The sequence below is a fragment of the Hipposideros armiger genome, unplaced genomic scaffold (genome assembly GCF_001890085.2).
Source record: "Hipposideros armiger isolate ML-2016 unplaced genomic scaffold, ASM189008v1 scaffold_1192, whole genome shotgun sequence".
In the NCBI taxonomy this organism is placed as follows: domain Eukaryota; kingdom Metazoa; phylum Chordata; class Mammalia; order Chiroptera; family Hipposideridae; genus Hipposideros; species Hipposideros armiger.
This window is the reverse complement of record NW_017732542.1, coordinates 333,147-349,500: the sequence shown is the minus strand read 5'-3', so window position 1 is coordinate 349,500 and position 16,354 is coordinate 333,147. Positions and strand designations below refer to the sequence as shown.

Genomic DNA, 16,354 nt, shown 5'->3' with positions numbered 1-16,354 from the left:
GTGCCAACTTGGGCCAGTGAAGCAACGTCCTCCACAACTAGACTGAAGAACAAAAAGGACAGCAACTTGTCTGTTCCCCTTCTCCCAATTCCCCAGCACTGTTCCCATCCCTGCAATTCCCCAATAAAAATCTTTAAAAAAAAAAGACAGCAATTTGTCTGTTCCCCTTCCCCCCAATTCCCCAGCGCTGTTCCCATCCCCCAATTCCCCAATAAAAATCTTTAAAAAAAAAAATGAAATAAGTGGGACTATACTGAAAAGCTTCATATGTCCATTATCCAAATAGGCAGCAATTACTTACTCAGCAAGCTCATAGTGACCTTATATTCTGTGTAGAGCACTGAGCTAAGTACCAGGGGATGAAGGACATAAATACTAAAGGGTACCCTTCGTAATATTTAGGAGGCTAGTAAGTGAACGGTAAGGTGAGTTACTTCCAGGTTCTCAGTACATTAAATATTACAATATTATAATATTAGATAATATAATATCCTATATAGTGAAAAACTGTGAATAACTAAAATGACCAAAAAAAAGAAGGCATAGCATATTCACACAATGGATTATTTGGGCATTAAAGTGATTACTACAATCGGTAAAATGAAACTATGGTAGAAGTCAATAGTGGTCTTTTTGGGGAAGGAAGGGAAATAGTGACTGGATAGGGAGCATAAGAGGGATTTTGGGGGTACTAGGAATAATCAGTTTTGAGTGGTGGTTAGACAAATGTGTACATTTTGTGAAAATTTGAGCTGTACACTTATGATTTGTTGACTTTTCTGTATATTACACTTCCAAAAAAATTCCTCTGTGTAAAATAACAGGTTATAAAGACTAGGTGACACAGTATGTTGTGAACAGGTGGAGTGACAGGGACCCCTAAACTCTGGGCAACTTACTGAGAATAAAGAAAAAGGTTAAATCAACTACTTAGACATGTGGCTGACCCTGAAGCCAGACTATAAATCTCTGCTGGATTTAGCAGTTTCACCCTAGTGGCCTTTTTAATTATTCCCTTAGGATAATGAAAATGCTGGATCAAAGCTTATGCCACTTTTCATCACAGCTATGAAGTACCATAATGCTTTCCAAAGAAGCTGTACCAATTTCAATACAACCATTAACATGTGGGTAACAATTTTACCTAATCTTGTCAGCATTGGATATAATTTTAAAATATTTAATAGAATAGAATACAAAAGATAACAAAAACAAAATAAACAACAAAAATATTTAATAGGTATATGAGGTGTGATCAAAAAGTACAATGAATGTTTAAATTAAAAAATATTTATTACAGTAAAAGACACATTGCCATTAATCCCCCTCAAAATACTTCCCCCCTCACTTCGAACACACTTATCCCATTGTTCATGCCACTTTCTGAAGCAGTTCTGGAAGTCCTCTTTTTGAGTATCTTTAGTTGTGCTGTTGTGGCTGCCTCAATGTCCTGAATTGATTCAAAACGTTTACCTTTCATGGTCATGTTTACTTTGGGGAAGAGCCAGAAGTTGTATGGTGCCAGATCCGGTGAATAAGGTGGATGAGGACACACTGTAATGTTTTTATTTGATAGAAACTGCCATACCAGAAGCTATGTGTGACACGGAACCTTTCCGTTGTGATCACAAAATATGGTGAATGCTGCTGCCAAGTGCCATCCAACAAAAAGGCAGGGATCTTGAACATGTGAAACTGCAGGTTGAACCTTAGTAACAGTGCAACAAGTTTCAACTTATTCAGTGCAGTCAGTTGGGTGTGAGTTACAGTTGAGAGAAGGTGTGTTTTAAAGTGTGCCATAAATCATCCTCTGTTATGACAATGCTCCTTGTCACACATCGCTTCCAGTACAGTAATTTCTATCAAATAAAAACACTACAGTGTGTCCTCATCCACCTTATTCACTGGATCTGGCACAGTGCGGCTTCTGGCTCTTCCCCAAAGTCAAAATGATTCAGGACATCGAGGCAGCCACGACAGTGCAACTAAAGCCACTCATGAAAGGACTTCCAGAACTGCTTCAGACAGTAGCAAGAACGATGAGATAAGTGTGTTTGAAGCGAGGGCGGGGGGTATTTTGAGGGGGGTTGATGGCAATGTGTCTTTCACTGTAATAAATATTTTTATTTAAACATTCACCGTATTGTTTGATCATATCTCATAAAATGGTTTCTCATTGTAACTTTATTTTGTGCTTTATTGCAAACTAGTAATTTATCTGTTGGTCTGAAACTTTTATAAGTTTAAAGAAATTTTATGTATTACAAATCCTAAATCTGTCAATCACTAAAAAAGAGCATTTTTTAAAATGAAGTCTTCCTCTATAATAACTCCACAACTTAAAACCAGAAAAACATTTATCTATCTTTCAAAATCTGATCAATTTCTATTTTTTATTACTTATTTTTACAGTTAACTCTAATACATTTGGAGTTTAATATCACACTGTTTGTTATGTTTGTAACATGTCTAATATTGGTAAAACCAGCTAGAATATCCACTTCTACCTTTTTAAAAATTTTGACTCTAAATACAGTATAAATAAATTTGGAGGGCACCAATATCGTTACATGATTTTAGTTTTCTCATTTAGACCCATGTCTCTCCAATATTTAATAATCTTCTTTTATATTTACCAATAAAACATCTTGTTTATTCCTATTTTGTAGCCATTCTGAATGAGAGCTTTCATTGTTTTATTTAAGAATGCTACTGACAGTTATATATTTATTTCCTATCTACCTACCTTAAAACTATTATATATAATTTTTTAGTTGATCCTTTTAGATTTTCTAAATACAAATCAGGGTTTGTACTAAGTACAAAAAGTGTTCCCTCATTTTCCAATTTATTCTTCTTAAGCCCTTTTTCTTACTTTCTTGCTTTAGAAAACCTAGTTAATAATATTAATAGCGATAGCAGGTTCTTTATTTTGTTCTCAGTTGTGTTTTATGTTCTCACCATCGGTGTTTTAAGAATTATTATAAATGTTAGGTTATATTAAAGGGCTAAATGTTTTGAGAACAATTCATTGAAACTTATGGTTTTTATTTTCTAGAAAGTATCAATAATTCTATTTTACACCCTTTAATGTAGTAATTTTTAAAGTTAAAAAATGAAAAGGTATACAATGAGAAGTCTTACTTCAGTCCCTATCTTCATCCATTCTATTCATCCCCCAGACAGGTACCAGTTTTTACTAGATTTTTAGTCTTCCATTGTTTCTTTAGGCAATACATTTTTTTCTCCCCCTTTCTTATTTAAAAGATAGTATATGATGTATATTTCTGCTTCTTATTTCAATTGTTATATTCCAGTACATGGTATGATGTATGGACACACCATATTCAACCCTGCAGAGACACCTGGATTGCTTTTAACCTTGTGTTTTTATAAACAATGCCACAATGAATAACCTTGTTTGTACATTATTTTAAATGTGTGCTGTTGCTATAATCTGGGTTGTGCTGACACCTTTTATCAGAAAGTTCCTTTTTACCTTGCTGACTAGAAATTCCAATTTTATCACAAACTAAATCCCTAGTGTGTTTGAGGCTATTTCTGAACTTTTTATTCCATTCCATTGGACTGTCTACTCACATGCTAATACTACACTATTTTCATGACACAGGATTTATTATCATGACACCTGAAAGGACTAGAACCCCTCTCGCCCCCTGCTTTTTTTTTTTTTAGTTTCCTGGTTACTTGTATTTATTTTCCCATTTATATTTGTTATCAGATTGTCTAGCTCCATGGGAAAAAATCCTATGAATATTGATAAAGGATTATGTTAAATTCATGAATCAACTTGGGGAGAACTAACCTTTTTATGTTAAATCTTCTTAGCCAAGAACATGGTATTTCTTTCCATTCATTCAAGTCTACTTCTGTGTCCTTTAGAAGTGTTTTAAAGTTTTCCTCATAATTTTTGCACATTTCTTAAGTTTATTTCTAGGTGTTTAATCTTTTTTGTTCCTATTTTATATCTTCTAAATGGTTGTATTTGCATATATGAAAGCTAATGATTTCCATATACTGTAATAATTTTACATCCCACTGCCATACTGAATGCTCTTATTATTTGTAGTAATAAGTTTTCACACATTCTCTACAGTTTTCTAGCTACACAATTCTTATACATCTAATTTCTTTCTATTTAACTGCACTGGCTAATACCTGGAACACAGTATTAAATACAAGAATAGCAATAGTGGGCTTCATTGTTGTATTCCTAATTTAAGTGGGAATGCCTCCAAATATTTCCCGTTAAGATGATACTAGCTGAAAAGTTACTCAAGTACCCCATTAGGGAAGTATCCATTAAGTACTATTTTGTTAAGTGTTCTTATGAAGAAGGGGTTTGTATTTTGTCAAATACCTTTTCAGTAACTATGAAAATGATTGTAGGATTTTTCTCCTTTTTATTATAAGATGGGTTATAATAATAGACTTTCTAGTATGAAATCATTTTTGCATTACTGAAATAAATCTTATTTGGTTATGGCAGTTTTGTTTTTTTGTTTTGGTTTTTTTTAGATTTTTTTTAAATTGGGGAATTGCGGGGATGGGAACAGCGGTGGGGAATTGGGGGAAGGGGAACAGACAAGTTGCTGTTGTTTTGTTTTTTAGTCTAGTTGTGGAGGACGTTGCTTCACTGGCCCAATTTGGCACCATCATTGCGCTCTTCCTGGGCGAGGCAGATCAGTTGCCAGCTTCTGGACGGCCGCTCACTCTGACTGACGGCCACACACGGTAGCCCATGGCAACCCACTGCCGCAGGGGCTGCAGCCTACTCCCGTTGCTGGGGACTCACGGCAGCCCAGCTCCAGGTTGAGCTGTTGTTCAGCATCTTAGCTGTGGAGGGCAGTGTCACTGGCCCTCTTATGTGGGATCCGAACCAGGGCCCTCTGGTGTCCCAAGCCAGTTCTTAACCATGGCACCACTTGGCCGGCCCGGTTATGGCAGTTTTTTTTTTTTTATCAGGTTGTGCTATTTATTTTTACACTAATTTCATAAAAAGAATTTGGAAGTTTTCTTTTTCTGTACTCTGGAATTTTTCAAAGCATTTTAATTATCTAGTTTTAAAAGATTTATAAGAATTTCCTGTGAAACTAAGGCTGTTCCTTTTTCTTGGGTGGGGGCTAGTTTTTGACAATTTCAATTTCCTTAGTGGAAAATGGTTTTATCTATTTTAAAAAATCTTTTTATCAGTTCCTCTGGTTTTTTTTCTATTTTTTAACTTATTGATTTTCTAGTTTACTATTTACTAATACTTTGTTTTCCTTTATTTGCTGTTTTCCTAACTTTGAGTCAGAGGCTTAATTACTTTCATTCTTCTAAGTTATCATACATATTTTTACAGCCACGAATTTTCTTGAGTACCACTTTAGATTATAGCATAGATTCTGATACATAGTGTTTTCTAGAAAAATTATGTAATTTTAATTTGTATTTCCCCTTTGCCCCAAGGTCACTTAATAGTTTTTTAAATTTCTGGTGAACTTTTTTTTCTTATTTAATTTCTAGCTATATTATTATAGATCCTACTGTGTTATTTCTACTCTTTGGAATCTCTTGAGTCTTTCTTTGTTGCAGAGTATGTAGTCAGTGTACATCAATCTTGTAAAAGTATATTCTTACCACAGTAGATATAACCATAAGGAGTATCTCACTGAGAATTTAAGTGTTCTACATTTCCAGTTGTTTTTATGTGGTTCATTTGGACTGAGAGACACATTCAGTCATCCTCTTTCAAGGGCTCTCCTTTGATTTCTGTCCCCCACAAGGTTTATTCCCTTATACTTTTCCTTTGCAAACTGACCAAATTTTAACTATTTTAACTGTCAGCTGTATGCTGACTCCCACATCTTTTTATCCTTACATCTGACCTCCAATCCCCAACGTCCAAGTGCCCAGAGGATAATCTCATTTTATTTCCTGTTATGGAAATAAAATCCATCTTCTTCCAAACTCTGCTCTTGGGTTCAAATCCTGCCTCAATCTAATTATATCTCTTTATAGATATAGTGGTTTCACACTGCTTATCTTTTTATATGAATGACTTATCTTACAAAACAAATTGGAAACTCTTCGAGGGTAGGAATTGAGCAATCTGTATCTTTTTAATGAATTCCAGAACCCAGTCCTGCCTGAGTAAAAAACAAGTGGCATTTACTATATGTTGGTGAATGACTCTAAACTTTTTTAAAAATCATGTGTCTATGTTTGCTGTTTATTGTTTGACTCTTAAGCTTAAATGATCAGATTCAGGGTATGGGCAAGGGAGGAGGAGGGGAGGGTAAGCATTGGGTCTCAGGGCCTCAAGGTTCATGGCCCAAGGGTTTCTGGAGTTGGCCACATACCCACCAACCAGTCACTCAAAATAAATGCTAGCTTTGCCCAAGACTCAGGAAAAACTTTGTAATAAATCTTATCTGTTTATACTTTTCCCTAAAATAAAGAAAATATAACAGAATAATCTGTGGGAAATTAACCAAGCCTACTGTATACCACTACCCTGACTGTATAGTTCAAGAAAACTACAGAGTTCAAAAGACATAGATTTTTGTCACTGCAGACAACTCATAAAACCCACTCTCTGCTCAACTTCAGCCTCAGAAGCAAAGAACCCTGAAGTCAAGGTAAAAAGTATTAGGCACTCAGCAAAACAATTTTTGAGAGTGCCTGACTTTAGGGCAACAGTATACTTCTAAAGAAAAGTTGAAGCATTTCTAAGCAGATTATGGAGAAGCTGCTGCCGGATAAGTTCACATGTAGCACTGAGGGCACTTATTAACCATTACTGGGAAGTGAGTACAAATGAAGAAGGCCCTATTCACTAACCATACAGGAAATTCACTGACAAAATAATAGGAAATTCACTGACAAAATAATGAGAAATTCAGCAAGGAGGCAGTGCACCTCTGGGCCAAGACTGCAAGCTCTGCTGTTATGATCTCCAGAGCCCAAATCCCTGCTCCATTACCTACTGCTGTGTGACCTTTAGAAAATTTCTTAACTTTCCTCTGCTTGCAGTTTCATCATCTGTAAAACAGTAATAACTCTATACTCCACAGTACTATTGTGAGAATTACATGAAATAATAAATGTATGCAAAGTACTTAAGACTAGTGCCCAGCACATAATGGCACACAAGTGCTTAGTAAGTGCTAGATATTGTTTTCATCAATAGTGGGATATACTATTTTCACTTATACTAGTAGGCTTTGCAGCTATTGAACATCAAGAAAAAAAGACTTAAGAGAGTTTTTCATGTGTCCAATGAAAACACTAATTTAAAATATACCTGTTGTGAGAATAGCACTGGATCCAGAAAATGGATTCAGAAACAGTCTGCCCACATTTTCTATCTGTTTAAATGTTTGGTGTTAGTACATTAGCAGCAGGTCTTGCTTACCAAAAGAAGTCCCCTCAGCCCTGATGCCCCCAAGATAAAGGGAAAATGGCCACCTACAGCTCTACCACATGGGCTAAGACAAGAACTAAACGTGTGTGAATATGTGCTTAGTTGGTGTGAATGGCGTCTCGAAAAAGTCTGAGATGAAATAGAAGAACAGGGCTGGCCAAGTGGCTCAGTTGGTTAAGAGCTCGCCCAAGAGTTTGAGCTCTGAGCAACAGCGGTTCCATTCCCGGCCCGAGCTGAGCAGCTGCTGAGCTGCCAACAGATAGCAGGATTAAAAAAAAAAAATGTGAAATTATTTTGGGGCTGGCTGAGTGGAGCGTTGGTTAAGAGCTGGCTTGGGACGCCAGAGGGCCCCAGTTCAGATCTCACATATGAGGGCCGGTGACACTGCCCTCTACAGCTAAGATGCTGAATAACAGCTCGACCTGGAGCTGGGCTGCTGTGAGTCCCCATCAACAGGCGTAGGCTGCAGCCCCTGCTGTAGTGGGTTGCCATGGGCTACTGTGCGTAGCCAGCAGCCAGCATGAGCGGCCAGCAGCCACTGTGAGCGGCGTCCAAAGCCGGCAACTGATCTACCTTGCCCGGGAAGAGCGCAATGATGGTGCCAACTTGGGCCAGTGAAGTGACGTCCTCCACAACTAGACTGAAGAACAAAATGACAGCAACTTGTCTGTTCCCATCCCCCAATTCCCCAATAAAAAAAAATTAAATTAAAAAAAAAAAAGAAATAGAAGAACATGCTTTTCCCATAGCATTCAATCTGAACACACAATAGACTTGATTTCTTACCTAATAACATCATCTCCCCAACACTGTCTTCTTCCTTCTCTGAGGTGGGCTGTTGAGTAGGATCCAGGCTCACACATTCTTCTTTGGAGTGAAATACATTTAAATCCTCAAAGACCACCAACTCCTGAAAGAGCAACAGGCCCTCTTCCTCTTAGTTACAGAGGTTCCTTGACAGCCCTGCTGATCAGAAAGACTGAGACCCAAAGATCAGGGAAGGGATCTATAAGTCCCACACAGATGCAGCCAGACAGGCAAGCCAAGCTCAGAGGAGCCAGAGGAAAAGCAGAAGAAAAACATCCAAGGAGGCATGAGGAACAAGCCCAGTCTCTTTGCTGACTCCCCAAAGTGTGTTTTTATACAAAGACTGGCTGAGTGGGGAGGCCAGCAAGAGCAGAGAAGGTGATGCACTCAAACAGTGAACGGGAAAACCAAACCCACCTCAGGCTCAGCTTTCAAACACTGAAACCCTGTCTCCTCTTTCTGCTGGATTCCTTCTCTGGTCTGAAGCTTCACTAAGGGATGAGGATGCACTGGAAAAAGAGAAAGCTGTAGTTAACTGAAAAGTCAGTGACTCTAATATGGAGATTCTACCCACACCCTGAGGCCAGGGTGTCCTCACTTCTTCCACAGGCAGCTCATGGCCTTTTCTGTTCCTGTGAGCCCAGTCAGTGATCAAGCCATAAACTACAGGCTCTTGAACCTGTGTCCTTATTGGGTGTCTTTATTATGAAAAGAATGATTCCCCAAGTACCTTTTAAAATTCCCATTTCTACTAAAGGGGAGGTTGGGGGAAGATAATGTCTGAAGATGCCCATGACAAGCACAAAATTTCCAAAATTCCACATAAAGTGAAATCAATAATCCAGCCACATTTATTTATCCTAAAAAGATATCCTCTAACCCCCCAGCATGTTAATAGAAAATTGACACTGTTTATTTTATAGCCTTACAGACACCCAACAAACCATACTCTCCCCAACATGTTTATTTACTAGAATCAACTCCTTTTCTCAATACCCACCATCTTAACTGGAATTCATTAATAGGACGGAAGCCTATCACTCAGCCCCCATCCCTTTCTCTTCTAGTGAAACAGAAGAGTGTTCTTACCTCTGTTCTGAAAGTTTGAGCTCACATCCTTCATGATAACCAAGGTCTCTTTTACTTTCTTACTGGGCTTGGCCAGGCCTGGCTTGGGCAAGAAGGTGAGGAAGTGCTCCAGAACCAGCTGGTGGATGGTCTTGGGCCCACTAGTAGCATCTTGAATTAGGTCTTGGCCCAGCTTGGAGTTTGGAGGAACTCTCAGTATAAAGGACTGCTTTGGCTTTGGGGACATAGGAAACACTTTTGCTGCCATAGTACCTTGAATCACACACCACACTCGTTTCTGCAGAGCTTTGGAAAGCCACCTCTTACTGAAGGAAATCTGTCAGAAAGCTGCAGACAAGAGAAATTGTGGGTTACCCACAAGATAAGGTAGGGCATGCCTACAACTCCAGTGTGGCTTGGGCAGTGAGATCTAAGTCAGAAGGGAAAGATAAGCTGGTGTAGGGAACTCGTAACTAAAATGGAAGATCCCTGAGTGGAATACTCTTAACAAGGCTTGAAAGGAAGATCCTGAGAATGAAAGCCACAGGATGTTCAAACCTCAAGAGTCAAATGGAAGGGAGCAAAGGCAGCCAGCAGAAGACCAAAGGCCATGCTCCTGAGAAATACTAAGTGCAAACTTCACTGGGAAGAACTGTTTAAGTCATGCTGGTAGAAAGAACAATGGGCTTGAAGCCAGGAAATCTGGGGCCCAATACCGAGGGCATCTGCTTATAAGTCAGTTAACTTGGCCATTGAATTTGACAGCAGGTCCCTCAGATGCCCTTGGGGGGGAGGGGCGGTGGGCGTGGCAGTTCATAGCTCAAGGAGCAAACGCAAGGCCGCATGAGGTGTCCACAAGTGGCCTGCTGACTCTTCTTTTATGGTGAGAAAGCCCTGTTGAAGGCAGCAAGGGACACCCCAGTGGGGCCCACCGGGCCTGGCTTACTCTAGAACCTTTCCCAAAGGTCAAGGGCTACCTTGACCGCAAGGAACAGCCTGGGCATTGCCTGGCACGCGCTCCTGGTTCCCTATCCGCGCCATGGTCCTCCACCAACGAAACACACCCCGCTCCCCAGAGGTCGCCTCAGCCTGGTTCCCGCCCTCTCGGAGCACCTTACCTTTCGGAGGCTCTGTCACACCCGGACTCTCACTGAGGGCTGCCCAGAGACCCAGGCTTGGACACAGACCGGGAAACTAGGCGCGAGAGACCAATCCCACCCCTCGCCCTTGTGAGTGTCCTCACAAGCCGCCGACAGAAAGCGAGCACCGCAGGAACGCGGTGCCTTGTGGGAGGCCGGGAACCTTAGCAGTTGTGACGTCACACCCGGTGCCTCGTTTCCGGTGCGATAGCCTGGTCTCCCCGTTCGGAGCGGGCAGTCTGCGCTTGAGAAGGCGAGGCTCCAGGCTGGCCGGCGGAGCTCTTAGGGCGGGAGGGAGGCAGGTTGGTGGCAGCCACTCTCTGTGTGACTCCGCTGGGAAGACGGAAAACAGACGGAGGGCCCCAGCCCTCCATAACAGGCTGGCACTACTCCAGGTACGGGCTAATTCCAGAGCCTGTTGGGAAATGTAGTTCGGCTCCAAATAGCCAATGGGACACGCCAAGGCGCGGTGGTTGGGACGGGGATGGGGATAGACCGGAAGGGGTCGTCTCTAGGACCGGAAGGTTGGCCTTAGGTGGCCGTAGTAGCCACGAACGCATCCAGAGCAGTTCAAGAGAAGGGGCGAGTGGGCAGTGGGTTCTGTTATATCTGTCCCTTACGTCAGGGGTGTACCATAGGTCAGAGCCGGGCGACCCTCCTCTACCCCGGTTGCCAACTTCAATACCGCGGTCTGGCCACCTTACTCTGTAAGAAATCATAGTGTTCTTCTCAGACCATCTTCGTTTCCGTTCTCAATTTCAACTTCTTACGGACGCCTAACAGCGTCTTTTCTCTCTTGATCAGGGTTGTGATAACGGGAGGGACTGCCTTATCCTTCTGTAACACCAGCTTGCAGCATGATGACAAAAGTAGTAATATAAATCAATGTCTTTCTATATATTTTTTAAGATTTTATTGGGGAATTGGGGAGGGGGAACAGTGTTGGGGAACTGCGGAAGGGAAACATCGTGTTTCTCCAGGACCCATCAGCTCCAAGTCAAGTTGTTGTCCTTCAATCTTAGTTGTGAGGGCACACCGCAACTCGAAGTCCAGTTGCTGCTTTCAATCTGGGGTGGGGTGCAGCCCACCATCCCATGCGGGAGTCGAACTGGCAACCTTGTTGTTAAGAGCACGTGCTCTCACCAGCTCAGCGGCAGCTCAGCTCCAGCGCAGCTCACTGGCTCTTGTGGGAATCAAACCGGCGACCCTGTTGCTCAGAGCTCTTGCTGTAACCAACTGAGCCACTTGGCTGGCCCTCAGTATCTTTTCTTAACACTAACTATAGGTAACTCACTTGACCATGTTTTAAAATATGTTATAAAGAGACTACTGAAAAAACTGTGTGGCATGAAAATTAAGGGGAAAAAAGCATACTTGACTTTCCAGACATCAGAATCACTAAAACACCTTTTTTAATTAAAGGTGTGTGGTTTGAACTAGGAGAATATAAATAGAACAGTAAAAAACAAAACAAAAACGGTAATTGCCAAAAGTGATCTGAATATATGGGGACCTATATGAAAGAGCAGTATTTCAACTTAGTGTAAAGTCGATGGTGCTAGCAGAAACTGTCTATTCTTCTGGAGAAAAAATAAGACTCCTGTCTTTAAACTATTGAGTTGTCGGAAAAGTCATGACGTATTTTTCTATGTTTTTTGTTGCAAAAGTGCATCATGACTTCTCTGACAACCCAATACATACAAAAAATGGAATTTAATGACCAATAAAAGAACACTTAAGAGAACATTAAGTTTGGGCCGGGCGAGTGGCTCGTTGCTTAAGGGTTGGCTTGGGAGCGTGAGCTCTGAGCCGCAGGGCCACTGGTTCCGATCCCACATGGGCCAGTGACGCTGCACTCTCTACAGCTAAGATGGTGAACAACAGCTCGACCTGGAGCTGGGCTGCTGTGAGATACCAGCGGCAGCGTAGGCTGCAGTGGGGCTGCAGTGGGCTGCTGTAAGCTACTGTGAGTGACCGGCAGCCAGCGTGAGCTGCTGGAAGCAGCGGTCCAATGGCTGGCAGCCAATCTGCCTCAGCCGGGAAGAGCGCAATGATCACAATACCAACATGGGCCACTGAATTGATGTCCTCCATAACTAGACTGAAGAAAAAAAGGACAGCAACTTGTCTGTTCCCCTTCCCCGATTCCCCAACGCTGTTCCCTCCCCCAATTTCCCAATAAAATCTTTATCTTAAAAAAAACCAAACATATTAATTTTAACGTTGAAGCAAAACAGGAAATGAAGATGCCTTAAAGTAAAATATAAACCTGTTTGTGTGTGTGTGTGTATTATATATATATATATATATATATATATATAAACTTTAAAAAACAATTATTCAAATATTTTTTATCCAATTATTGGAATCAAAGAGAAGTGTTTAGTTCATTTTACAAACGTAAAATGATAGCATGTATCATATTGTAAAATTTGTTTACAAATTCTACACTGAAGACAATGATTTATTTTGTGGTTAAAATATGAAAACAAATTTAGAGTAAAGTTTTATGATAAGAACAATAGAAAACAGTATTAATAAAATCAACAAGAAATAGACTGGAAAATAATTGTAAAAAGCCAGATAAAGAATTAGACATTTCCAACATATAAAGAACTCCTCCAACTGACAAAAGACAAAGGCAAAGGCCATGAAGTCATTCTACAGTGGAGGAAAACTAACTGGTCAGTAACATTTGAAAAGCTTAGTCAGTTTGGAATCAATTTGGCAGTCAAATGTTAACATAGAATTACCATGTGATCCAGCAATTCCATTACTTAGGATAAACCCAAGAGAAATAAAAACATATCCACGTGAAAACTTGTACATGAATAGCAGCTTTGTTTATAATGGCTGAAAAGTTGAAACAACACAGGCATCTATCAACTGATGACTGGTAAATGGATAAACAAGATGTATTATATCCATATAATAGATTATTGTTCAGCAATAAAAAAAAGAATGAAGTACTGACACGTGCTTTAACATAGATTGACCAAATGGAAAGTGACTGCTAATGGGTGCAGGGCTTATTTTTGGGTGTTGAAAATGTTCTGGAGTTAGTGGTGCTGTTTGTACACATTGTGAATTATATTAAAAACCACAGAATTGTACACTTTATTTTTAATTTTAAAATTATAGTTGACATTCCATATTATATTAGTTTCAAGTTTATACTATAGTAGTTAGACATTTATGTAACATGAAGTAATCCCCCTGATAAGTCTAGTACCCACCTGGCACCATACATAGTTATTACAATATTATTGACTGTATTTCTTATGCTGTACTTTACACCCCTGTGATTATTTTGTAACTACCAATTTGACTTCTTAATCCCTTTACGTTTTTCACCCAGCACCCTAACCCCACTCCCATCAGCAACCATCAGTTTGTTCTCTGTATCTATGAGTTTGTTTCTGTTTTGATTGTTCCACATATAAGTGAAATCATATGGTATTTGTCTATCTGTGTCTGACTTATTTCACTCAGCATAATACCCTCTAGGTCCATCCATGTTATTGCAAATGGTAATATTTAATTCTTTTTAATGGCCAAGTAATATTCCATTATATATATATACGTACCACTTCTTCTTTATCCAATTGTCTATCAATGGACATTTAGGTTGCTTCCATATCTTGACTACTGTATATGAAATGTCCTTCTTTGTCTCTTGTTATAACCTTTGTTTTAAAGTCTATTTTATCTGATATAAGTATTGCTACTCCAGCTATATTTTCTTTTTCTTTTTTTAAAATTGGGGCATTGGGGGAGGGGAACAGCGTTGGGGAATTGGGGAAGGGGAACAGACATGTTGCTGTCCTTTTGTTCTTCAGTCTAGTTGTGGAGGACATCGCTTCACTGTCCCATGTTGGTATTATCATTGCGCTCTTCCCGGGTGAGGCAGTCGCTCGCCGGACATTGAACGGCCACTCACAGCGGCTCACGGCAGCTCACAAAAGCTCACACCCACTGCCGGCCAGCCCCACCGCAGTCTATGCCGTCACCGGCGACTCACGACAGCCCAGCTCCAGGTCAAGCTGTTGTTCACCATCTTAGCTATAGAGTGTGCAGCATCACGGGCCCTCTATGTGGGATCTGAACCAGGGCCCTGCTGCTCAGAGCTGGCGTCCCAAGCCAACTCCTAACCAATAGGCCACTCTGCCGGCCCTCCAGCTATATTTTTATTTTCAGTTGCATGAAATAGCTTTTTCCTTCTTTAGTCTGTGTGTATTTTTTTTACCTGAAGTGGGTCTGTTGTAGGCAGCATAAGTAAGGCTCTTATTTTCTTCTCCATTCAACCACCCTATGTGTTTTGATTGGAGCATTTAATCCATGTACCTTAAAAGTAATTATCGATAGGTATGTTGTTATTCCCGTTTTGTTATTCTTTTTTTTTTTCTTCTTCTTAAAGAAGTCCCTTTCACATTTCTTGTAATACTGGTTTGGTGGTGGTAAACTCCTTTAGATTATTCTTGTCTGGGAAGTTCTTTAACTGTCCTTCAATTCTAAATGTTAGTGTTGCTGGGTAGAGTAATCTTGGTTGTAGGTTCTTGCTCTTTATCACTTTGAATATTTTGTGCAAATCCCTTCTGGCCTGCAAAGTTTCCATTGAGAAATCAGCTGACAGTCTTATTTATGGGAGTCCCCTTGTAGGTAACTAACTGCTTTTCTCTTGCTACTTCTAAGATTCTCTCTTTGTTTTTAACATTTGGGATTTTAATTATGACGTGTCTTGGTGTGGGCATCTTTGGGTTCATCCTGTTTAGGACTCTGCACTTCCTGGACTTGTATGTCTATTTCCTTTGCCTGGTTAGGGAAGTTTTCAGTCAATATTTCTTCAAATAGGTTTTCAATCTCTTGCTCGCTCTCTTCTTCTGGTACCCTTATGATGTGCATGTTGTTATGCTTGAAGTTATCCTAGAAGTCTCTTAAACTATCCTCATTTTTAAAAATTCTTTTTTCTTTTTGCTGTTCTGATTGTGTGTTTTCTACTATCTTGCTTCCAGGTCACTGATTTGATTCTCTGTTTTACCTAATCTGCTGTTGATTCCATCTAATGTATTCTTTATTTCAGTTTTGTATTCATTTTTGACTGGTTCTTTTTTATGGTTTCTATCTTTTTGTGTAAGTTCTCACTGAGTTAATCTGTTCTTCCCCTAAGTTCATTGAGCATCCTTATAACCAGTGTTTTGAACTCTGTATTTGGTAGATTGCTCATCTCCATTTTGTTTAGTTTTTTTTCTGGAGTTGTGTCCCGTTCTTCTATTTGGAATATGTTTCATTGTTTCCTCATTTTGGCTGCCTCCCTGTGTGTGTTTCTATGTATTAGGTAGATCTGTTACATCTTCCAGTCTTGGCTTGGTATCCTTATGTAGTAGGTGTCCTGCCCAGTGTTGCAGACTCCCAGCTCACCTGAGCCAGGTGCTCCAGGCGTGTCCATTGTGTGGGTTTTGTGTGCACTTCTGTTGTAATTGAGCTTTGATTGCTGTTGGCTTGTCAGTGATCCTCAGGCTGACTGGTTGTGAGGACTGGCCATGACTATAGTGGATGAGCTCTAGTATGGGGGTGATCCCACAGTGGTATTTGCTGTAGTAGGACTCTGGTGCCTGCCAAGTCTACCCTTTGTGTGTGTCACTTGTGGAGCTATTTGGGTGGTGCTCTGGTGTAGTGTAAAGCTGACCACCAGGTGTGTTGGTTCTGGGGCTTCATGGGAGGGGCTCTGGTGTAGCCCCAGGTCAGCCATTGCCTGTGCCTGGCTGGGGGTCACCTGATAGGAGCTACAAAGTAATCGGTTGGGGGCCGGCCAAGTGGCGCATTGGTTAAGAGCTGGCTTGGGATGCCAGAGGGCCCCGGTTCGGATCCCACATATGAGGGCCAGTGACACTGCCCTCTACAGCTAAAATGC

At 40.5% G+C, this 16,354-nt stretch overlaps 1 protein-coding gene across 2 annotated transcripts in view; it reads right to left on the bottom strand.

Annotated features, from left to right (window-relative positions):
- The window catches only part of ZNF200 (zinc finger protein 200), a 13,996-nt gene extending 3,399 nt beyond the window's left edge, over window positions 1-10,597 (bottom strand). The window contains exons 1-4 of one of the 2 annotated variants that reach the window (XM_019632883.1): window positions 10,423-10,597; window positions 9,326-9,652; window positions 8,654-8,745; window positions 8,216-8,339 (exon numbers count right to left, since the gene is read on the bottom strand). In XM_019632883.1, coding sequence (XP_019488428.1) covers window positions 8,216-8,339; window positions 8,654-8,745; window positions 9,326-9,572 — 463 coding nt within the window. In that variant the 5' untranslated portion in view covers window positions 9,573-9,652; window positions 10,423-10,597. The remainder of the gene's footprint in view (window positions 1-8,215; window positions 8,340-8,653; window positions 8,746-9,325; window positions 9,653-10,422) is intronic. The other variant, XM_019632884.1, reaches the window with a different exon arrangement.
- Between the last annotated feature and the right edge of the window lie 5,757 nt (window positions 10,598-16,354).